The sequence below is a fragment of the Anastrepha obliqua genome, chromosome 1 (genome assembly GCF_027943255.1).
Source record: "Anastrepha obliqua isolate idAnaObli1 chromosome 1, idAnaObli1_1.0, whole genome shotgun sequence".
Taxonomy (NCBI): Eukaryota; Metazoa; Arthropoda; class Insecta; order Diptera; family Tephritidae; genus Anastrepha; species Anastrepha obliqua.
Genome location: NC_072892.1, coordinates 134767527 through 134793792, shown reverse-complemented (window position 1 = coordinate 134793792; position 26266 = coordinate 134767527). Strand labels below are relative to the sequence as shown.

General features: G+C 37.0%; 1 protein-coding gene across 2 annotated transcripts in view; it reads left to right on the top strand.

Annotated features, from left to right (window-relative positions):
• The window catches only part of LOC129236219 (probable serine/threonine-protein kinase ifkA), a 73413-nt gene extending 47390 nt beyond the window's left edge, over window positions 1-26023 (top strand). The window contains exons 2-7 of one of the 2 annotated variants that reach the window (XM_054870470.1): window positions 16283-16573; window positions 17561-17943; window positions 24321-24378; window positions 24542-24610; window positions 24727-25374; window positions 25455-26023. In XM_054870470.1, the coding sequence (XP_054726445.1) occupies window positions 17647-17943; window positions 24321-24378; window positions 24542-24610; window positions 24727-25374; window positions 25455-25576 (1194 nt within the window). In that variant the 5' untranslated portion in view covers window positions 16283-16573; window positions 17561-17646 and the 3' untranslated portion in view covers window positions 25577-26023. Of the gene's footprint in view, window positions 1-16282; window positions 16574-17511; window positions 17944-24320; window positions 24379-24541; window positions 24611-24726; window positions 25375-25454 lie in introns of both variants that reach the window. The other variant, XM_054870469.1, reaches the window with a different exon arrangement.
• The last annotated feature ends 243 nt before the right edge of the window (window positions 26024-26266 follow it).

Below are 26266 nucleotides of genomic sequence, written 5' to 3'. Positions count from 1 at the left end.
CTATCTCTCCCAACTGCAGTGTTGCCTAGTTTTGGATATGAAAAGGCACAAAAATGCCCATTTAGGGAAAAGAAAATATCAACTTTTTATTGAATTACTTAAAAAACTTTGTACGCGTGATAAATTGTCTGTGTGCGCTATTTTAAATAAATTTGTTATGGTTATGTAAAATAAATTTTTTTGAAAGAACAGAGTTTTAAAAGTAATCCTCGTATTTAAAAGTTATATTAATAAAATTTCTTTAAAAAAAAGACCGTACAACACATTTTTGCCATATTTGAGGTTATGTAACCTGTAACTCTTGCAAACAGGTCGTTGTGGTTTCTTCAGTATTACCTGGTATTTTCTTTTGTGTTTTTTTTTACTATAATTACACCCCTATAGCTTTAATTCGTGTTCAGTAAATTCAAAGACTTTTTAATATTAATAAAAAGGTTTCAAATATCAAGCAATATTCTTGCATAACCTCAAAAGGAATACAAAATAAGATTTGCACTTTCAAACCATCAAACTTTATAAGAATCAACCAGTTTTAAATATCACTAAAATCTTAAATAAAATTTTGGTAACTGCAAATTAGAATAAGAAAGAAACACCTCAACTCAAACATTTTCGCATTTTGGGTATAAAAAATCACTAGATTTATTTCGAAGAACAAAGGGTTGGCAAGACTGCACAACTAGACCAGTGTGACGTCGCGCAATACTGTTCTATCTTCATAGTATATACGTCCATATATACATTTGTGTATTTTTAAATATTGTTGCCGTTGACATACATATTTTCACAAACATAATGGAATCACTCTATCAGCTCTATCAACACTGAGGCGTCATTTTTTCTCCTGCTGACTGCTAGACGAACAAATACGCGTCTGCAATCTACGAAACGTGTTGCAAACACAATACAATTAAGTCCTGTTGCTGTTGTGCATTGTTGTTGTAAATTGCACAATGTCATTACAGCTGCAAATCTCAAATCGATTTTCTCACTCGTTAGCCGCATTTGTGACGGACAAAAATCTATACACACGAATGCATTTCATCTTAGGCAGGTTTAAACACAGTTACATATTAGGGTAAAAGTATGTATATATATGTACAAGGGGCGCAAAACTAATCATCCAATTTTGCTTTAGAAGTTTTTACGAAATAAAAACAAGTTTTTTACTAAATAAAAACAATTTTTGGGTGATGGAAATATTTATTTTGACTTTTACGCGCTGGATTGCTTGTCTGTTTGTATACTGCAGCTGTGTAGTTCACAAGTGTCAAATACGATTGGCATTCGATGCAATTTGAAAAGAATATAAATCTTCAGCTAGGGTGATTAATTTTGCGCCACCTTGTGTATACAGTGACTCACAGCCGAGTAACGGTTTTATTCGTAATAAATTTCAATCTGAATTATGAGATCCGTGAATAACCAGGTACAAAATTTACTAAAATGTATGTGGTTCAGTGCTTGAAGTAGCGTTAGTTGCACCGTGGTATATTAACGCTGGGGGCCTGGGATATAAATTTTAGGGCTTTTGCTCGAGAAGTTTAGCCGTGTTCGTTGGAATTGAACATATGAAACGAAGTTTTAAACGATGCATATTTGACCCAAAGCGGACAATCCGAAATATCTTAAATAAAGTTTTGAATTTTACGCAAAACTAATTTTTCGCCAAAATAATTTATTAAAAAACATATAAACGCTTCAGAATTATTTATTGCATATGTATGTGTTAAAATGGGTGGCATGATCAATTTTGTGAGTAACTGTGTACACATAAGCATGAACATTGCAGCCACCAGTTTTATAGCATTTTGTGGTTTATCCGATTGCGGTAGTTGGCAAAAGTCGAAGTCCATCCATGAAAATCGAATGAACTTTTGCCCTTAACTCAATTTTAAGTTCTTGTTATTGCAAATATGCAGTCCAACACAGCTACTGGTCTGCTCTGCCCGCTTCCCGTACAGCAGTGGTGGCAGTTACATGGAATTTCATTATGAACTCCAAAACACCGACAGCAGACTGACAGGCAGACAGACAGTCGCTGATTGTATCTATGCATGCATTTGTATGTATGTGTGTAGGTGGTTAGTGTGACTGCATATGGTTTATGCACTGATTGCTGTTGTATTGCTAGCAAAATGAACCGATGGTTTAATATAGATTTCAATCTCTGATAACTAATTTGTAATTATTTCGGTAAATACAGATTTTATTAAATTCAAGAAAATTGCATTGAGATGAGCTTTTTGAATGGGGTTAATTGAAATGTTTGTCAATAGCAAACTGAGTTGATTAAAGTAATACAATCAATAGAAATAGAAACAAATAACGGGCCGAGCCTTTGTTTGTGTTTTCATTTGAGAGGATTTTTAATCGCGCTAAGGAAGCCAAAGGAAAGCACAAATTTAAGGTGACACTAAAAAGTTGCTTCTCGACTTTTCAACCCAACTTTGAGTCAGCTTATCGCTACTAACTATTGTCGTCTCTGCGACCAATCCCAGGAAATTCCAATGCATCTTCTCCTGGAATGCAGCGCTATAGCGCGGAGAAGGTTGAGACATCTCGGCCAACTGCAGCCGGAAGAAATGCACATACGCTCAGTCCAACCCAGCTCTATCCTAAGTTTAATAAGATAACTGGGTCTGGATGAGGTACTGCGATGAGCAGAGGGCACAAAAGACCATGAGGGTCGTAGTGCAAACCGCGAAGAAATCTATCTATCTATCCATCGTATCGTTAATAAAATTAAGGTAAATATAGCAACGACCACTTTCCTGGGATCGCGGATTCAAAAATGGTGGACGCAAAATCAAACAGTTGAGCTAAGATCATCGAACTGAACACTCTGAGATTTTCATTTCCCGCCATTTTGAATTTTGAGATACTGACATTGAATTTGTAATTCTCGTCTTCTTCTTTCACAGTGTTGCAATGCGGGATGCGTGAAAGCATCCTTCAAAATGCTTCTCCAAAGCGAACGATCTTGAGCTCGAGACCCAACCTTTAGCGAGTTTTGTATTTGAAGTGAGACTAAACCTCATCAGACTCTAGAGACCTCATTGCATACCGAAAAAATTACTATCTCAAGGAGCTGGCATGTGTCACTGGTATATCAACATCATCAGTGTTGACTGGACAACCCTGACCAGCTGTAGCATATGCCTCCGATTGTCTCGATTTCGTGCCTCCATGCCCGAGATCCCAATATGCCTCTGCCTTCTTCTACACCGTCGATCCATCTAAGCGGCGGGCAGCGCCTTCTTCTCTGTCTATGGCATTTACCGAAGAGTATTTGCTGAGGTGGGTAATCCATACACATATCGCGCAAAAATTTTTCACAGAACTTTCCTCTCGAAAGTCAGCAGCTTCTGTTTAACCGCATCTCTGAATAACTGGTATATAGTTTCGTAAGTAAGTTTGAAGTTATCGTGCCTTGGTTCGCCGCATCAGAACAAATTCTTCTTCTTCTTAATTGGCGCGATAACCGCTTACGCGATTTTGGCCGAGTTTAACAAAGCGCGCCAGTCGTTTCTTTCTTATGCTAACCGGCGCCAATTGGACATACCAAGAGAAGCCAAGTCTTTCCCCACCTGTTCTTTCCAACACAGAGAAGGCCTTCCCATTCCTCTGCCACTACAAGCTGGTACCGCATCGAACACTTTTAGAGCCGGAGCGTTTGTATCCATTCGGAGGACATACTGTATCTTTATTCGCTGCGCTATGTCTATGTCGTCGTAAAGCTCATACAGCCCATCGTTTCATCGCCTCCGATATTTGCCGTCGCTAACGTGCAAAGGTCCAAAAATCTTACGCACTTTCTCTCAAACACTCCAAGCGACGCCTTATCGGATGTTTTGATCATCCAAGCTTCTGTGCCATACGTTAGGACGGGCATGATGAGAGTCTTGTAGAGTGTTAGTTTTGTTCGTCGAGAGAGAAATTTACTGCTCAGTTGGCTACTTAGTCCATAGTAGCACTTGTTGGCAAGAGAGATTCTACGTTGGATTTCAAGGCTAACATTGTTATCGGTGTTAATGCTGTTTCCTAAATAAACGAAGTCTTTTACAACCTCGAAGTTACAACTGCCTACAGTGACGTGGGTGCCGATACGCGAGGGCGCCGACTGTTGTTTGAAGACAGGAGGTACTTCGTTTTGTCCTCGTTCACCACCAAACCCATTCGCTTTGCCTCTTTATCCAGTTTGGAGAAGGCAGAACTAACAGCGCCGTTGTTAAGACCGATGATATCGATATCATCGGCATACGCCAACAATTGTACGCTCTTATAAAATATTGTGCCTGAGTGATTAAATTCTGCGCTCGTACGATGCTCTCCAACATCAGGTTAAAGAAGCCACACGACAGCTAGTCACCCTGTCTGAAACCTCATTTGGTATCAAACGGCTCGGAGAGGTCCTTCCCAATTCTGACGGCGCTGGTGGTGTTGAGCAATGTCATCTTGCATAGCCGTATTAGTTTTGTGGGGATACCAAATTCAGACATCGCGGCATACAAGTAACTCCTTTCCGTACTGTCGAATGCAGCTTTGAAGCCAACGAAAAGATGGTGTGTGTCGATTCTCCTTTCCTGGATCTTTTCCAAGATTTGGCGTATTGTAAATATTTGGTCGATGGTAAACTTTCCAGGTCTAAAGCCACACTGATAAGGTCCAATCAGTGGGTTGACGGTGGGCTTTAGCCTTTCACACAATACACTCGCTACAATCTTATAGGCGATATTTAGAAGACTAGTCCCGCGGTAATTGGCACAGATTGCAGGATCTCTCTGCTTATGACAATTCCGTCGTCAACGATTGGGGTATCGGGATCTTCACATTCTCTGTGACATGCGCAGCTGTCACTATTTAATAGGTTCGAGAAGTGTTCCCTCCATAATTTAAGAATGCTCTGGATGTCAGTCACCAGATCGCCGTCTTTGTTCTTACAGGAAAACGCCTCGGTCTTGAAACCTTCTGTAAGCCGCCGAACTTTCTGGTAGAATTTTCGGGCGTTGTTCCTATTGGCCAGCATCTCAAGCTCCTCGCACTCACGTATTTCGGCCTCTCGTTTCTTCTGTCGGATAATACGTCTATCTTCCTTTCTTAGCTCTCGGCAGCGATCCCACATGACTCGCGTTGCGCCCGATCGCAGCGTGGCTCTATAGGCAGCATCTTTTTTTTTCGGCGGCAGCATGACATTTCTCGTCATACCAATTGTTTTTTCGGGATCGACGGAATCCGATTTCTTCTTCGGCGGCGGTACGTAGAGAACGAGAAATGTTGCTCCATGCATGCCGATTTGTTGGGCAGTACTCTCTGAGAGTAGGAGTGAGAATCGGGTGGCGAATCTTCTGGCTGTCTGTTGTGATTACAGCTTTTCGATGTCGAACATTCTTTGCGTAGTTGATGTACGCTTTTCGCTGGGGTTTAAGTGGCGGGTCCCAAACCCAGCGCGCAACTAGCTATCCTGGAATGCTTCGCCTTCTCACGTTAGCTCGCTCCCGAACGGGGGTTCGGAAGCTACCCAGAGGATGCGTGGGCTAATCCCGGACGTTGTGAGCTTGAACCATATGCAGAAGAATCGTCCTGGCCACTCCCAAGTGAATGGCGATCAATAACTTTCCCCACTTGCGTGGTCTTCTACATATGGAACCATCCTCCATCAGAGAAAATTGCCTCAGTGATAAATAGCTCCCAGTCATCTTAAGAAATGACTTGTCAGTTGGTCTAGACCAAGTAGTTGTACTCTGTTAATCACTGGTCTGCGCTGATAGGCCTACAACAAAAACTTGAAAGCCAGTAAAATGCGCCGAGTGCATTGTTAACGAAATAAGGCTGGTTGTACAGGAAAATGCAACAGAGTTGAAGAGCTCTCCGCAATGCCCAGCCGTTATAGCCCTTTGCCCGAAACAGTTTATAAAAACTAAATACCATAAAATTTGCAAACTAGCAAAATCAAAAAGCAGGTCATTTCCGTAATTTTCTTATGTGATATTTGCGAACAAAAAGTGCACTCAGCTACAAATAGAATCGCGCTTGTAGTTGTGACATTCAAGGATCAAAAAGCTCATTATTGCGCTTTTGCAAAATTTCTTATAATAAATCACTATTTGCATTGACATTTGTCTGTATTTACATGTCTGTAGAGACATGAGTATGTATGTGTATAGATTTCTGAGTTTGTTCGAATGTTTTTGTACTATTTACGTAAATGGATACCCATAAAAATTGCATTATTTCTTCCTACGTAGCTGTTCGTTTTGTTTTTTTCATCGCTGGTCCAATCTGCGCGGTGATAATAAAAGAACTTGTAAGTTGTTTTGTTTTTTTTTAATTCAGTGCAATAAATTACTTGGAAACAATGCGGAAATACTTCCGCATGGAATTTTAGAAAGCTTAGTAAAAATACTTTTCTATTTTGCGGCTATTATTTTCTTACTTGCTTTATTCCTCTTGCCACGAAGAATAAAACAAAAAAAGAAATTGAATTGATTTGCATTTAAATTAGCTGCATTGTAAGGGAAACAACGCGATATTCATAACACAGTGTTGGCGAAGTTGCGGTTAAATTTTAGATGCATTTTTGTAGATTATTTTTACAAAGTAGACGTAGCCGCTGTAGCCAGAAGGCTTAGAGCGTGACTACCGTTCGGTAGTGCCCGGGCTTGAAACCTTGGGCTGATAGGCATATTCTGGGCGTTTTCGGTGTATAGCGCTGTTCAAATCGGCCAATTGTCGTTGGTAGCGTGCACCGTCAACTGTTTCACCTGGTTTTAATAGCTCGTAGCAAATCATACCACGCTGATCCCAGAAAACACACAACATTGCCTTGCGTTGGTTTGGCCGTTGTTTTTGGCTTATGGCCGGGCGGGCCATACGATCGTTTACGCTTGGGATTGGAGAAATACACCAAGTTTTCATCACCCATTACGATTCGATGCAAAAAAGACAGCATTTCACAAGTGGTTTTTCGATGTCCGCAAATCGTAGTTTGAAGGCACGAAATTCGACATTTTTAAGAGCGACAAAAATGCATTGTTCTATGAAACGTAACAAACAATGAACTGAATATTGTTGACAGATGACAGACGAAAAAACAAGATATTTGGGAAGATTTAAAAATACTCCTAGCGATATCTATGGACTAATAGCTGAAACTCTCATTTAATAGGTATACACCTGTATTCTGTTTATCTCTAACCATCTTAAGGCTTCATGAATACACTACAGTAATACGATAGTTTAAAGTATTCACTGATAAAAAGCTCCGCTGATCTCTGCACCTTACTCAATAAATTAGAATAGGTATTTTTCTGCAAAGCACACCATCAGGCCATTCCCATATAAAGGGTGGTTAAATTTCAAGGCCCGATGTAGAATGTGAACCACACCTAAACGTCAAGTTTTTTCTGCATTTCATTTGACGTTTTTCAATTTCAGACTAACTCAATTTTAGCCATGGAAAGATACACAATCGAGCAACGCGTTAAAGTTATTCAGGTTTATTATGAAAACGGGCGTTCAAATCAAAATGCATATCGCGCACTTCGTGACTTTTTCGGTCAATTTAATCGTCCAAATGTGCGAACAATCAGAAAAATTGCGCAAAAGTTTGAGCAAATCGGGCCTGTAGGAGATGTGAAAACACCAGTGCATGCTCGTACAGCTCGTAGTGTGGTTGAAGAGCCGTCCGCCTCAACTCGTCGTCGTACCCAAGACTTGCATTTACACGCTTACAAGGTGCAATTGACTCAAGAACTAAAGCCTTTTGACTATTTCAAGCGTCGTCAATGGTCAGAATGGTGGCAGGAAATGGCAACAGTGAATGGCCAATTTTCGGTGAATAGTGTTCGCTATCGTGAGATGATAACGAACTTTTTATGGCCCGAATTGGAAGATATGTATGTGGACGATATGTGGTTTCAATAGGACGGTCCCACTTGTCACACAGCTAACGGAACAATAGCTCTTTTGCGCGAAAGATTTGATGGCCGAATAATCTCACGTCGCGGCGATGTCAATTGGCCGCCAAGATCTGACACTGTTGGACTTCTTTCTTTGGAGTTATTTGAAAGAAAAGGTGTACGTCGATAAGCCAGCAACAATTCAAGAACTAAAGGATGAGATAATTCAGCACATTAACGGCATAGAACCTGAATTATGCCTGAGCGTCATCGAATTTTTGGACCATCGGATGGAGGTGTGCCGCTGAGTCCGCGGCGACCATTTGACCAATATTTTGTTCCATACGTAATTGAGCCATACCAATATTATCATAAAAGAGAGAAATGACAATAAATAAAAAAATATATTTTATTCAAAATCAATACCGGCCCTTGAAACTTAACCACCCTTTAAAATAATGGGCCTGACAACTGAAGTATAAAGCCAATGAGCAACCTTAGGTGTAATTCCTCAGGCCTTACATAAAGCTCTCTTACATACAGAAAAAGCTAGTCTAGCTTTTCTAACTCTTCCTAAGATGTTTGACTTCCAAGTCAATGTCCTATCCATAGTTGGTCCCAAGTACTTAGGGTCTTCCGAAATCTTGAGAGCTTCCCCCTTAGCCACAATTTGACCTAACTGAGGAACTCTATTGCACTTGAAAATCTCCGGTATAAAACCTACGTTATGCGCAGAAGACAGTTTATGTCGGAGCAAACACGAGAAAAGCCTTCGAAACAAACTTAAAGACCCTGAAGCGCCTTAGAACATCGAACTTATGGCCGCCTCAATCTCCTGAAATACTACGTATGGGGCGCAGTTGAGCGTGAAACCTATAAGCATCACCATAACACCATTTCTTCTCTGAAGGCTGCACTTAATATCGTTATGGTCAATATGAATAAGAAGCATTTGAATCGGACATGCAATCTAATGGAAATTTTATTGAATGAGTTTATAGATTTATAATAAGTTAATGTTGTGTAAAAAAATCCTGAAGTTTCATTAAATTTTGTTTAAAATTAAACTTGCATTTTCGCAATTATCAAAAAAAACTGTACATTAACTGTACATTGTACCGAATTTTCTCTTTTTTTAATGGATTTCTTTTTCCACAAACTAATATTAGAAGTTTGTTAGAATCGAATTGGTCAAATAGTTTGTAAGCTAGGTGATCACGCTTTCTTTAGGCAGACTGCAAGTGTTCCAAACCTAAAATATGTATGCGTATGTAGATTCAGAAGAAAATAAAAAATTCAAATTTATAACCTAAAAAATCTTTCAATTTGGTCACGGTGGCGTACCAGAAGGGTTCAATAAGTACCCGTGTTAGAAATGAAGAGCATTTAAAATCAAAAATTGTATTTTTCACCATAGTCCAGTTTTAGAAAGATACACTTCTCCCAACGCTCGGGCCATTTTTTAGGCACTCCGAAAAATAGGATTTGTCAAACTCTCCAAAATATCAAACTCTCGTTTGAACTACATTTTTTTCCGACGAGCCAATTCCTAATGTTAGAGAACAAGAAAGCGTCGCAGGGACTCTGACCGGATGAATTGATAAGGCAATTCATGCAGTTTGCCGGCAACAACTCCGGATGAATGTGCTGGTGCGATATCGTGATGAAACAGCACCTTCTTTATGCCAAATGCGGCCGTGTCTCCTTCAATTTTTTGTGAAAGCGGTCCAATACTAACGATAGTATTGTCCAGTTATCGTTCTTCCAAAAAATCGTCGCTACGATCTTTCCGGCCGATGGGACTGTCTTCGTCTTCTTTGGAGCAGATTCACTAGGAGAAATCCATTGTTTTGCTTGTTGCTTAGTTTCTGATGTGTAATGATGAACCCAGGTTTTACCAACGGTGAGAACTGAACGCAAAAATTCCTTCGGATCTCGCTTAAATTGCTCCAAACACCAAGTTAACAGCCGCATCCGTTTGTTGTCCGATGTGAGCAATCGCGGCACCCATCGGTGCGACAATTTAAAATATTAATTGCCGTTCCGGCCGACACAGCTATGGCCTTTCTTACTTGGCGCACTTTCACACGTCGATCAGCAACAAACATGTCTTAGACTTTTTAAGTGATTTCCGTGGTAACCTCGTCTGCCGGGCGTCCTGGTCACTCCTCATCAAAAACGGATATTCGCCCACGTTTAAATTCGTTGAACCAATATCTAACTGTGGGCAAAGATGGCGAAGCCTCCCCATAGACAGCATCCAACTTTGCTTTTATCTGCTCGCTTTTATCACCGAACTATACCACTCTTCTTCCATCTTAGCGAAAATTACGAAACACGTCTTACTCGAATAGCTGCCAAATCCAAACTAACCTATCAATCAGTCTGAAATTTGTTTTGTTGTCGTTTGATATATAGCAGCACACGATGTTAACACCAACATCCCTCAGAAACTCTATCATCGAACACGGATACTTATTGAAACGCCCTCGTATGTACTTTTCACCTTTTAGCTCTTCATTATTTATATTTTTACTTTTACAACATAAAAATTTCTGTACGTCCTATTTTATTACACAAATGAGCAAATGTATGTATCTGCGTATATTTTCGCTTTTGTGATTTAATGCCGACAATTTTGCATTCTCTATGCACAACTTCAAGAACTTATTATACCAGAGTAATCGTAATAAATTTTTTTTAGTAATATAAATTAACATTAACTGGAACTACACCAAAAATGTCCTTCAAAATGGCAAATCCAACTTTTCTCATACCTCATTTTGTTATACTTCATTTGTGTTTTTTTTTTTTGTGAGCTTGAGTGATTAAAAATGTATAAAGTGTGGCATGGCCGGAATGTGCTTTGAAATAAATGGCACCCAATATAATAATTTACCAGCACTTTTCAACAAACCCTAGAAAATCCTAGTCATAAATTTTTAAATACTGTTGAAATGTACAAAGCCAAAATGGGTTAGCCAGTCGCTTCAACTGAAAGGAAGTGATACTTTTATATTCAGTGTGTGTAGGAATGTTTGTAGATATGAGTGAGACTGCAAAATGCGCGAATAACTGACTACAAACACTAACTTGGCAATGAATATCCCAAACGATTTGAGGTCGAGTACTGCTTAGCTGGAAAGCAAATTGTGCCCGAGTCCGGTGGCTTGCATAGTAGAGTGTACAGCAACGGTAGTATCTAAGGCGCAAGTGGAATTTACATAGAGTGCAAAATAATAGGAGCGTGATGAATTACGCAAATTAAAAAAAAATTCTGTGTGGCAAAATGAGTTTCAACCGATTGTTTCGATTAGTTTCCCGTCTGCGGCCTGCTTTATTTTCTTATGACATTTCCGCGCAAGTTTGTTCTTCTCTGTCGAGCAGTCAAATCTTCTCTCGCAGCTGCAGGGTTGCCTAGTTTTGGATATGAAAAAGCATTAAAATGCCTAATTAAAGAAAAGAAAATACCAAATTTTTACTGAATTCCTTAAAGAATTGTGTATGCGTAACAAATTTACTGTTTCTGTATTTTTAAATAAATTTGTTATGGTTCTGTACAATAAACTGTTCTGAAAAAAAAGAGTTTTAAAAATCCATCCTTGTATTTAAAACTTATGTTACGCGAATTTCTTTAAAAAAAAGGCCGAAAAACAGTTTTTGAGGTTATAAAAAAGAAAAGAGGCTTCTTTTTCAAAAAGGTCGTTGTGGTTTCCTCAGACTTTTTAAAATATAGAAAAAGTTTTTAAATGTTAAGAAGAGTTGACAAGAAATAGACCCCATATTCTTGCATAACCTCAAAAGGAGCAAAAAATTAGACCTGCAGTTTCAAACAAAAAAAATATTAAGAATCAACGAATTTTCAATAGCCCTGAAATCTTCTCTTCATTAGATTTAAATGCAAGAGTGATCTTTTTAAGCTGTAATTTAATTTAATTAGAATTTTTTTTCATTTACAGTTTTAAATATAATTCAAATAAAATTAAAAAATATGAATTATAAAAAATTAAAATAAATAAATAAAATAAAAATTAAAAAATATAAAAAAATACGAAATATTAAAAAAAATATAAACAAATATAACAAAATAAAAAAATATAAATCAAATAATATAAAAAAATAAAATAAACCTATAAAAAAATACGAAATATAAAAAAAATTAAAATAAAGAAACATGAAATAAAAAATAAATAAACGAAAAATTACCAAATATAAAAAAATTGAAAATGTTAAATATGAAATACAAAAACACAAAAAAATATGAAATATAAAACATAAACAAAATATGAAATATAAAATATAAAATATAAAATATAAATGAACTAAAATTATAAATTAAATAATAATACACAAAAATAAATAATAAAATAAAAATAAAAAAAAAAATAAAAAATTTGAAATAAAAAAAATAAATGAAACAAGAATATAAAAAAATTTTCAATATAAGAAATACTAAAAAAGAATAAAATATAAATACATAAAATACAAAAAAAAATAAATAAATTTAAAATTTAAAATTAAGAAAAATATGAACGATAAAATATAAAAAATCAAAAAATAGATAAAATAAAAACATGAAAAAAATGATACATAAAAAATGAATAAATAAAATAAAAATAAAAAATTATGAAAATAAAAAAACCTAAATAACACAAATATATTGTATAAAAATATTTAAAATATAAAAAATAAATAAAATATAAAAATTTGAAATATTAAAAACTACAATAAAAAGAATAAATAAAATTAAAACAAAAAAACGAAGTATAAAAAATAACAAAATAAATAAAATAGAAAATAAAAAATATGAAATACATAATATAAAAATATGAAATAAAAAAAAACAAATTATAATTAAAAAACAATTAAATACCTAATTAAATATAAATATATTATAAATTTTGTACACAGAAATTAGTTAAGACTTGGTAATTCGTCCCGCTCTTATTATTTTGAATGCGAGTATATTTTCACATTTATAGTATTACAAGTTTAAAAATATTACTTTAAATTCCTTCCACGTCTTGACTTTCCATTTTGAATTGTTTGTAGCTAACCGAAGCGTTCAATTGTTTGTCTATAAGTATGTAATAAAAAGTGCCACATACATTTCTACTTCTGTAAGTTCACGCGTCGTTGGGCCAATTGTTGCTAGGATAGTCTTTTCCGGTCCGTCTACCTCTCACCTTGAGAACACTTGACTCTGAGCTACTTATCCTTTTGCTAATACCCTTTCGCAATCGATTGTTAGTAAATTCTATTCACTCACTCACCCGTCAAACTGGCCTCTCACGTCTCTTTACTAGCCTATTCGCAATGCGAGCAAAAAATGCTTATCATTAATTGGATTTGCGCAAATGGTCGACGAAACCTTTGAAACTCAGTGAACCATGAAATACAAATGGCAAATATGTATCGCATTGACGTTGAACGCTGAACGCTGAACTTGCACAATTTTAATTTCATTAGTTCTCAGTTTGAGGGACCTCCGGCTAGGCTAGTTAGCTTTGTTTTAGTTTTCCATTAGCGTTTTGGATACCAGTTTCATTGAATGCTACAAAAAGAGAAAGTGCCGCAACGGACCCCAAAGGCCCTTTGGTGATGCATAAAATAGAATTTCAAATACATGCATACACACATAAGTACATAAGTATTTGCACATTCATTGCAGCTGCAAAGAGCTGAAAACAAATACACCGTCATGTGAGAAGGCGTAGCGTTTTTATTCGGTGAGAAGCGAAACAAAATGTTGGCCAAACTTTATATTTAGGAGAGCTTTAGAGTGCCATAATTATAGAATGGTGACTGAGCACGTCACATGTATGCATGTGTGTATGTGTAATATACACATAAAGAAATATAAAACACGTACCTACACCCCTAAGTCATGAAGGGCACGCAGAACCTTTGTTTGGTATGGCTCACCTTGATGCTGTTCTACAAAGGGATAAATGAATGTAGTAGTCGCCTGCACACATTTCTCTATCGTTTGATGTATCATGTTCATATGTCCCGGACATCGAGTCCGGGAAGAATCAAGTAACAGTCACGCACAAACTTACTCGGTTAAGACGACCACAAAATTAGTCTTCTGAACAAATATTAAGTTCTATCGAGCGCAGTGTGTGAAAGATTCGGTCGTTGGGCTGCTTAAATTTACATTTAGCAGCACTACCAGTTCCATGAGAAAATGCAGGTGTTCCTCGACAAGCTTTCGCATGGCTTTCTACGGCATAAAACAATAGGATTCTCCATTTCTGAAGCAACATCTATGCAGTGAAACCTCTCTTGGGCGAACACTCACTGTCAGTCAGCTGTTGCCCGTTCGCTCAAAAGAGGGTAACTTCTTCTGATAAATAAGATTTCGTATAAATGTCCGCTCAAGGGAGATGTCGGGCTAATAGAGGTGTCCACACAGGTTTCACTGTATACAGTCTACTCTCTCCTAAGTGGACACTTAAGGAAGTGTAAAATTTGTCCGCTTGCGAGGAAACTGTAAAAAGATAAATAATAAATTATTAATGATCTTAAGTTTTAATCAGTTTTAATACGAGAAATGTTGAAAAAAGTTTTGTTACGCAAAGTATTCACATAGGTTTGGTGAGTTTCTCCTTTAATTTCAATATCTTGATTGTGTCTTTGAAGATTTGTAAGCAATTCAACGCCTTTGAGATCGCTGTAGTATAAAGAAAACCAAATCACGCTTTCCTGAAACAATTTTTCACTCTTTGCTTGTAAGGGGATTGAAATGTTTTTGGCGGGGGAAAAAGTATACGCGTCCTGTTATGAGAAAGTTGTTCGCTCTTTTTTTAAACTCTTATGCATTTTTACGCTACTGAAACTGCCAGCTGAGCTTTTCAAACATGACGGCGAGGAGCTGGTAAGGTGCATGCATCAGCTTCTATGCAAAGTATGGTCGAAGGAAAGCATGTCTGCCGATTGGAATTTAAGTGTGCTGTACCCAATCCACAAGAAGGGTGATTCTGCAATCTGTTCCAATTACCGCGGGATTAGTTTTCTAAATATCGCATATAAGGTCCTAGCAAGAAAAGCTCAAGCCCAACAATCAATTGATTGAATTTTATCAATATGGCTATAGGCACGAAAAGTAGTTGCCTCTATACCGCGATGTCTGACTTTGGTATCCCCTCAAAACTAATACGGCTATGCAAGATGACGTTGCTCAATACCAGCAGCCCCGTCAGAGCCGTTTGATACCAAACGAGGTTTCAGACAGGGCCACTTGCTGTCGTGTGACTTGTTTAAACTGATGCTGGAAAAGATCGTGCGAGCCGCAGAACTTAATCGCTCAGGCACAATTTATTTACAATTGTTGGCGTATGCCGATGATATGACATCATCGACCTTAGTTCTGCCTTTTCCAAACTGTATAAAGAAGGAAAGCGAAGACAAAACGAAGTACCTCCTGTCATCAAACAAGCAGTCGGCGCACTCGTGTATCGGCACCCACGTCACTGTTAACAGTTATGATTTCGAGGGTGTAAAAGACTTCGTTTATTTAGAAACCAGCATTAACACCAATAATAATGTCAGCCTTCAAATACAACGGAGAATCTCTCTTGCCAACAAGAGATACTTTGAGCTCAGTAGACAATTGAGTAGTATGATTTCGAGGTTGTAAAAGACTTCGTTCTCCGTCCTAACGTATGGCGCAGAAGCTTGGACGATGACAACATCCGATGAAGCGACGCTTGGAGTGTTCGAGAGAAAGATTCTGCGTAAGATTTTTGGACCTTTGCACATTGGCAACAGCGAATATCGCAGGCGATGGAACGATGAGCTGTATGAGCTTTACGGCGACATAGACATAGCGCAGCGAATAAAGATCCAGCGGCTACGGTGGGTCATGTTGTCCGAAAGGATACAAACGCTCCGGCTCTGAAAGTATTTGATGCGGTACCAGCTGGTGGTAGCAGAGGAAGAGGAAAGCCCCCTTTGCGTTGGAAAGGACACGTGGAGAAGGACTTGGCTTCACTTGGTGTGTTCAACTGGTGCCGGTTAGCACGAGAAAGAAACGACTGGCGGGCTTTGTTAAACTCGGCCAAAATCGCGTAAGCGGTTATCGCGCCAATTAAGAAGAAGAAGAAAGTGTAGATCTGAAGTAGCTTAAAAGTCCCGTTGATTTTTTAAGAATTCTTTTTGCAAACGATGTTGAGATTTTTCTACCATTAAGCGACTTCAAACCCGCACTTTATTTCACTTAAATGCATATTCGGAAGCTCTCTAAAATTCCTCGTAAAATTCGCTTCTAAGAAAACGTTTCAATTTTTATGATAATTTTTTGAGATTTATTAAAGTTTTGTGTACATAATTCATGAGCTTAAACAAAGATTTTTAATTTTAAATGCCTTTCTTTTCAGACAATCTACCAAATGAAACTCGTTTCTGTCCAAAAATGCAATAAATGCAAAAAACGCACCTAAACCGAAATCGCAAACAGCAAAGCAACCACAATATACATATGTACATATACAAACTTTTTTCAAAGACTCCAAACATCCTTCAAAAACTTATCAAAGTGCTAAGCGGTTAGGAAAGCTGTCGTAAGAGCAAAGGAGAATTTCACTATTATTTTAAAGTTTTTACTGTGAAGGGTTTGACTGCAGCTGACAGAGAGTCGCAGAACACTATCGGAAAACAAAATGTCGAATGTAAGTAGCATAGAAAATGTCCGCTAGGTAAAGCGGAAAAAATTCACCAAAATCAAAAACACGAAGAGATAATAATATTCGTCAATAATAGCCGTTTTCACGGGAGATAAATTGAAAAAGTAGTAGCAAAGTTTAAGATATTTTCTGCTATATGCATCACAATTACATAAATTGTATGAACTGGTACAGAGAAGACAACGAATTCTCACTTTAAAGCGAAAACTACAATAAGTAAATCATCACGAAAAACAGTGCGCCTTTGGATGCGTCGACTATTAAATATAGAAGCTAATGTGAATCTATATATAAAGCTTAGCTGAATAATATATTACAAATGGCAAATATGTATCGCATTGACGTTGAACGCTGAACTTGCACAATTTTAATTTCATTAGTTCTCAGTTTGAGGGCCCTCCGGCTAGGCTAGTTAGGTTTGTTTTAGTTTTTCATTAGCGTTTTGGGTACCAGTTTCATTCAATGCTAAAAAAGAGAGAAAGTGCCGCAACGGACCCCAAAGGCCCTTTGGTGATGCATAAAATAGAGTTTCAAATACATGAATATACACATAAGTACATAAGTATTTGCACATTCATTGCAGCTGCAAAGAGCTGAAAGCAAATTCACCGTCGACTATTAAATATAGAAGCTAATGTGAATATATATATAAAGCTTAGCTGAATAATATTTTCTTGCTAGCAAGCAATTTTTATGCTTTACTTTTTTAAATTGTCTCTCTTGAAAACGCTTATTCTGTATATCAAATCCGCCGCTAGCATCCACTACCGCCCGATAAAAGATTAAAAAATCAATATTTATTACCTTACTTATTGCAAATACTTTTTTCTATTTATTTTCATTTCTAATTGCAATAATCCGCTTACTCAATGCCATTGCCAATTTCCTGTTCCACATACACACACACACTTGCAAACGCCTAGCTGCTCTACATGGATGAAACGAATTGTAATGGCGTATACGCATCCAAAGTCAACAGTGTGACAACAACACTAACATCAGCAAGCAACAACATCATCAGTAACGGCAACAATATTATACTGGCAGGAAATATTAGTATGAGCAATAGTAATAACAGCAACAACAGCACTGCTAACATCATAAGCAACACAAATACAAATAATATCAACAACATTAACATCATGAATGTGGCGGCCTCGACTGTGACAATGACAGCAGCGGTTGCCAACGCTAACGCCAACGTCAACGTCAACGCTAACGCCAATGCCGCCGGCACCGGCATCGTGTCAGCCACACTACCCACATCCGTGTCCAATGAGGATCTAAGCCAGAGTTTATCGGAGTACACGGATGCCGACGAAAGCATATCAGCACCGACCGAGTTTCTTGCTGAGGTATGTAAGTGCGAGTAGAACGTAGTTAAAAAGAGGGGTAGTGAAGAGGGGGGTGTAATGTCTGCAGCATCACAATTTTCTCCACTGATTGCCAAGTCTATTCACTGTAGCGAATATATAGTGGTTTGCTGCCAATTGCCCTCTACCACTTTGCTATTTGCAAGATATGAGATAAAGGCAAAATAAAGTTCCCAACAACAAATAACTGCATATGTACATAGATCAGCTGCAGTGCTTATGTTTATACCTACACCTATGTTCAAATAACAGCAGCACGACAAATTGCACAGTTTAGCCTATTTATTTATTTTTATTTGATTTTGTTGATTTTTTTACAAAAAATATAGTTCATACTACAACAAAAACCCTATAAATTAAAGCTTCAAACTTTGTATAAAATTTAAAAAAAAGTCTAAAACTTTTCAAAGAATTTTTTTTTCTTTTTATTAAAAATATGGGTACATTAGTTGCTATCGCGCTGTCTTTGGACGCATAGTGAGGAAACAAATGCTTTCCAATGTTGTCTACTTCTCGCTTTCGTCTTAACTTGGGTCCATAAGGAAGATTCGTCAAGTTATAAAAATTCTTCATTAAGGCCTCGTCGCCAAGATCCCTTAGAGCGCGATCCTTGTGGGTTCCAGTCCACTGCAATTCTAGATACTTATGTCGGGTGCTGGCTTGCGCATCGTGTAGCCTATCCAATTCCATTTGCGCTCCGTATTTCAATGTCAATTGGTTTTTCTCTGCTTCGATTTTAGAGTTATCCGTTTGAAATCCAATTGTCGGGCCACCAGATATGTAGAATTGTCCTAGACATCGGTTCACAAATGTCTGGAGCTTCCGCGTTGCAGATACAGAACCCAACCATGTTTCACAGCCATATAGTAGGACGGATTTGTAACAAGGTGTTGATTTCCTTGGACTTAGTTTTCTTGACATTGATTCGCAGTCCAACGTTTTTGGCTTGGGAGCTTAGGTCATTACGTTTGCTCTGCATGTATCCGCCATTCCGTGATAAGACTGTGATGACATCGGCGTAGTCAAGGTCGTCTAACAGCTCCATACTGATCGGATTCCATGCAAATGTGTATCCCTATTAATATGGTATATTACTGTATAAGTTTGAAATGGCTCAAGATTTGGTATGATTTTTGGTTATATTTTATTTGACGCTGCTATGCAATTTCTTCCTATAACGATTGATCGAAAGGAATCAACGCCACTTTATACTTGCATTTTATTATACGAGAATTCAAGACTCGTTGACTTTTTTCTAAGTTTATGTTTATACAAAGTTTGAAACCTTTTAAGTTAATGGTTTTTTTATAGTATGAGCTGTGTTTTTATATTGTAAAAAATAAAAGAAGTTCAATAAGAAATAAATAAATCATCAACTCCTTGCAATATGTCGCGTTACTATTATTGTGAGCACAGCTGTACATACCATATATACCTACACATAAATACAATCGCAGGTTTGCCACTTCCCGCCGAGGTGCGACCGCTATTAGAAAACACTTTTGTATAATTTGGTGTTTCATGCCTGAGATTTCGAACCAATGAAAATAACCTTGTAACAAAAGCTTAGAGAAAAATTAATGACAGAGTGTTTACGTAGCTTGAGAAATAAATTGAGTTGTCAAGGTCTTTGAGATCGCATTATAGATACCGAGAACAGTATAAACCTGTGTAGGGATATAAATGAAAGAGCATAGCCTACGTTTTCTTATGTCTACCTATTTAGATCCGACATAATTTTATTGGGATCGAAAAAAACCTCCCCAACCTTTTGTGTGTGGTATTAAGACTAAATTTCGGTCTCTGATGTTGGTCGGTCTCTCTGATGTTGCAAGCTATAGCTCGTTGGGATATACAAAGTGAAGACCAAAATGAACAAGACTGGCGTCATAAAAATGTTTTTGATTGCGCCATCTTTTTTATTAGTTAGTGCGTTGAAAGTTACATCCCTAGCTGACTTCCAATGAAAGCTTGGTTACATCCGGAAGCGAAGTTATTGCGTCTAAAGTGTCAGTATGTTTGGGTCATCAGTACAAAAATGAGTTTCTAGCAAAGAATCGGAGTCGGTAAAACGTTTACCGAAACATTTGAATTGATGAAAAAAGTTTATGACGATGATTGCCTATCTTGTGCCAGAGTTCATGAGTGGTTTACACGTTTCAGAGATGGTTGTGAAGGCATAAATGTCAATGAACAGTCAGTAATCACCGAAAACTCCATCGAAATTTATCGTAAATTTATAAAAAATGAACCGAAACCATCGTTGAAATTCATGGAATCGGAGTTGAATATCTCCAAAACATCGATTTATCGCATTTTAACTGATTATTTGGGCTTATGAAAGGTATGTGCACGTTTCATTTTGCTCAAGTTGACTGAGGACCAAATATTGCTCAGTATTCAATATTCGAAAGACCTCATTAAAGAGGCGAGAAAGTCGAGAACGTCTTTTACAACATTGTAACTGGTGATGAACGTGGTGTTTCCAACATGAACCTGAAACTAAGCGTCAAAGTGCCGAATGGAATGCCCCAGATGAGCCACCACCCAAATAATCGCGTTTGGATAAGCCAAAATTCATCGGCTCGACTCATTTGTTTTTACGATTCCAAGAGAACAGTCGACAAGGACTTCGTGCCAATGGGCCAAACCGTCAATGCAATTCTTCTATCTTGGCATTTTGAAGCGTTTGTTGCATCGCATTCGTCGAATTCGCGACGCTTATTGCATGAAAATTACCATCTCATCCACATCCTCTTGGGATTGATTTTTTGAATAGAAATCGCATTTTTGCCAAGAATCACTCATCGTATTCGCCTGATATGTGACTTCTACCCATTCTGAAAATTGTATTTGGCCATGAAAGGAAAAGGTTTAGTGTCCCTAGAGGCCATCCAAAAAGCTTGAAGGACATTCCGATCGATGACTTGAAGCACTCTTTCGAAAAGCTTTTAGATCGCGCAAAACAGTGTATCGAGACCAGAGGGGACTATTTTGAATAAATAAACTCGAAGTTATCAGAACAAAGCTCCTGTCGTTTCTACTTAAGCTCAGTCTTGTTTATTTTGGACTTCACCTTGTATATATATATATATATATATATATATATATGTATATATATATGGGGCATTCTTCGCCAACCGGACACCCCCATCTGCCCAGAACAGTTTTTATAAAAAAAATTTCGATCTCTTCTGGATTTTCCCGACATTTTTTAGGCGATAATAGTTCTAAAAAGAACTGTTTGACAGATTTATTTTTAATAGTTTATTCGTTTAGACTTTTCTATAATTTGTTCAAATTATTTCTGTACCGTTTGACATGTGAAATACATCAAGAACTAGTGCTGTTAATGAAACAGTCGAACGTTGCACCAGAATCTCTCTCTCTACTTTTCTTAACAAACTACTTCATTTTTTTTGGTGTTTTCCAACATATTTGTCAATATTCGTCGTCAATATCCCTCGTAACGATTTTTGAATGTCATCCATTGTTACGGTCAATGTACCAAAAAGCAAAGGGGAATTTGAAGGATCAGGAAGAGATGCAATACCATCCGTTTGACCGTATTTCGCACGCCTTTGTCACAGTTCCAACATAGTGTGCACTGCATCCTTATGTCAATACAATTCTAAACACACTCACATACATATAATATAATATATAATATGTTCAGCCGCACTTATACGAATATCATAAGCAACCTCTCCATGTTGTCAGACCTCATTTTTCGTATAGTTATGTTTGTGTATGTTTGTCATGATAAAAATTGATGCGTGCCAATTTCCAATTTTCTTTCGTATCCTACTTAACAGCTTCTTTGTCATTAATACATAAGTGTGTACATACATACATACATGCACACATACACATACATGTATACGAAACAGGACATGAATACGAAATTATGTGCAGTCAGGAAATTACAGGTCGTTGAGCTGATTCTTTCAATTCAAGATTTTAAGAGGATAATGAAAAATGAGAAAATGAGTTCACAAATAAAATGATTGCAATATACATACATATGTATGTATATATATATATATATATATAGATATATATATGTACGAGTATAAGGCTCCAAAATGTTAGCATTTTTTTTTTTTGTTCAATTCAATTCAATACAAATTCTATTCAATACAAATTACAAAAGAAACAGTCATTCAGTAATATGTATGTATGTATGTAAAGTATGATGCGCAGTAGTAATGAATGGGTGATCTAAATTGGCACGAGAGAAATATTTGTGAACTCATTGACAAAACACTTGAAAAAAGCAAAATGCCCTAATGAGGCTAAGTAGTGCTAAAAATTACAGGAAAATATGATTTATTTTATTTTATTAAATTAATAGGCCGTATACTTGTTTTCGTAGGTATCGAAAATGTCGTATATCGTTCATAGCAAAAAATATGTACGTTATAAAATTCTTGATTCGGACGAAAACCAGAATGCGGGCTAATGATTTCACTGATTTCACTGTGCAGCACTCATTGAAAAGTGCGAATCAGTCGGTTATTCATACCTATACACAGATGAGTGCTTTACTAGGCGGCCGCCGTAGCCGAATGATTGGTGCGTGACTGCCTTTCGGAATTCAGAGAGAACGTAGGTTCGAATCTCGGTGCAACACCAGAATGAAGAAAAAGTTTTTTTCTAATATGGTCGCCACTCGGCAGTCAAATGGCAAACCTCCGAGTGTATTTCTACCATGAAAAAGCTCCTTATAAAAAATATCTGCCGTTCGGAATCGGCTGGAAACTGTAGGTCCCTCCATTTGTGTGACAACATCAAGCCAAACGCTACCCAGAAATGGTGTACGCGCCAATTATACAACATACTTTACTATAAAAAAGAAACAACGGCGCAATTGAGAAGGTTGACAAATTAGAACTGTAATTCGCAAAGAAATTTTTTAAGCTCCCAAGCTGTTCGCCTACTTTTGCTATTCATTTAGAAACAGGTATCAAGTGTGGTCACATTTACACGGAAATTGTATCCATACAACAAATCTTTGGATATAAAGCCTTGAGGCTCCCACGCCTGTTAACAAATATACACTTCTCACAAAAATTAAAGGAACAGTAAAATTTCCTAAATTTCTTAGTGATTTTTGAAAAGCTGTATCTCGGTGAAAAATGGTCGCACGGAGTTCCGACAAAAATCATTTAGAAGCTTTAAACTTCTAGTTTTAAGATCTTTGAGGAAATTTTTTTTTTATTCAACGGTTATTTTGTAATCGTCAGTTAAAGGGCGACACAAAAATTTTCGAAATTTTTTCCTTTTTTTTGACCAAAACTAGCCATTCAGTCAATTAGCTTGATTATTTAGCTTCAATTCGCTTTTTTGGAATTCTTGCTACGATCACCGTGCGACCTTTTTTTCATCGAGATACAGCTTTTCAAAAATAACTAAGAAATTTAGGAAATTTTTCTGCTCCCTTAATTTTTATGGGAAGTGTAATAAATCTTTTCTGGGCTATAGTTTTAAATCAAATAAGATTTACCTACAATTTGAAATAGGACAAAACGGTGTTAGAAAAAAAACAAGTGGGTAGAAAAAAGTGAAAAATTTATAAATTGTATTAAGGGGTTATATACAGTTAGAAAGTCGAAAAAAACGATTTTTCCGAAAACATTTCTGAGAAAACTTTTAAATTTATTGATCTAAAAATTTGTATACATATTATGTTGTTTTTAACTGTATTTTAGGACTTAGTATTAGTAAAAATATTTATTTGAAAAGAAGATATAGTTGATCTCCGGGTGCTTCTCTCAAAAGAGACATTTTGCGGCGACCACTATATCTCTGAGCTGAATCTTCTGAAATTAAAAAACCAAGCAGATTTCGTTAAAGTAATGTTAAATCTAGCAATTAATTGAAGGAATAAGCAAAATAACTGTTTTTTGACAAAATGACGGTTTCTCAAAAAACAAATCGATTTTTGACCAAAATTTCGGCCTTAAATTGTTTATAAAAAACAAAATGGTGAGAAAAAATCTTATTACTTATAAATATATTCAGTTTAGCCATTTGCGAGTAATGTTGGTCACCGAGTTTGAAAACACCATTTTGAGAAAAACGCGCTGCTGCTCCGGTCTTATACTTTCAAGCACTCTGAAACGCCTTTTCAAATTTGCGTGTAACTTCGAAAATATTCACCGGAACGATATTAAATTTTCTGTGTGTATTCTTAGATATACGTACATTAATAAAATAAAATTAAAAAAAACAATTTTTTGAAAATTCTAACCAAATAATTCACCTAACTAAAAAAAAATAAGCTGTTCCCTAATTATTATTTGAGTTTCATTTAAATAATGCATTACATTTCTATTTCAATCTCCGTTCATTTACAGTTTCTCTCAGCAGTGATGCTTAAAGATTACAAAAAGGCCTTGAAATACTGCAAACTGAGTAAGTCATATTTGCATTTCAGAAAAGAAAGACGCACCTATAAATCAAAACTTTTAATTAACTCGTAAACTTTTACCAACATCTCTACTTCTCTCCCACTAACAAACTGGCAACTGTCAATGGTGAACGGTGAACGGTGGACAACGCACAAACCATTCAACAGTTTTACAATACGAGCCAAACAACGCAACAGCCAAAGAATTCTATCCGCTTATAATCGAAAAATTACGAGGTAAGTTTGGCAAGTATAATTTTGAAATGGTGTCAAGTTTATTGAATTGCGAATTAAATTTTGCTTTCCACTATCCTCACAAACACACACACACACATGCACACTCGCACACGTAGGTGCTGCAGCCAGCGACAGTGATGAAAATTATAATAAATCTTCTTCACCCGAACCAGTTTTAGAACTGCAATCCTCGGATCCTTCAGCAGGCGAAAGTGATGAGGCGGCCTTTGAGGACCAACCGATTGGTTTAATGGACGATGGGCTTGATGAGTACGGATTGCCTGAGGACAATTGCAATTCATTGGGTGAAACGAACAGCCATGAGCTGAATGTGAGCAGTCAAAGTGACAGTAGCGATTCCGCGGGTGGTAGTTTGAGTGAATCAGTAGATGATGAAGTTGAGGAGGTGGATGATGAGGATGTTGGTGAAATCGATGATGACGATGACGATGACGATGTGGATGAAGATGACGATGACGATGACGACGATGATGACGACGATGATGTGGAAGATGCCATTAGCAGTAGCGGTGATGATTTGCCAATCGATGATCCAAATTCGATTGGCGCTGCAGCTGGCACCGGCAACAATTCACTCTCATCGCGTAACTCGTCGAGCGGTGGCGGTGGCGGTGGACGCAGTCGAAGCGACAATACAACGCACTCCTATTCGAGTTTGTTGCTCGAGGAAGAGGACGACATAGCGCCGGTTAATTTGATATTCACCAAAGAACTGTCATCACCCGACTTGGATGTCAGCAATGGTAGGTGAACTAAAGCATATTACATTACGGTGTTTTAATGTGTATGTGTATTGGTTTTTTTATTTATATTTTAATGGTAGGCAACAAACTGCCATCAACATCGTGCAGCGACTCTGAATCACCAACGGAACCGTTGACGCAGCGACTCGCAGCAATTTTGCGCTCCAAATGTGGTGTGTCCAGCACTGGTGACAACTACTAAAGGTAGGGGAAAGGAAGATATGCAGGCTAAAGCAGGGACAAGCATGCAGAGATCGCATTGTTATCAGGAAGGAAAATGGCAAACAAACAAAAATAGCTGCAAATGCATACTATGTAATAATAAAATTTATATGAACCATAGATGAATATATATTTTTCATGTAATCACTTGTATGTGTTGAGGTGTTGCATATGTATCGGCGTGTTTATATTCTTGCATATAATCGAAACCACACACACAATTATATGTATATTGACCTTCGTGAATCTATTAAACAATGTATTTATAGTATGTATGTATATGTAGCAATTGTATAGGTGATTTTCTCGATTATAAACAGTTATACTACAGTATGTTACAAAAAACTGGTGCGACCCATTCAAACTTGCCCGTCGTCACTCACAACTCCATTTAGTTATTGAGCTCTGCGTACATGCAAATATATATTATATTATATTTTGGATTAAGCCATTCAGCTCAAGGATGTGTAATTTGATGATATGTAACTGTATACTTTGTAAAATTAATACTCACTCTGCAAAATACGAATACGATTCTTATACATAAGAAAAACGATACATATATTTAGTATAATATATACACACATACATACATACAAGAATTTTTATAGGTATAATTATAATTATCAAACGACAGTTAGACTTTAGAAATCATTTCGATATTCGTATG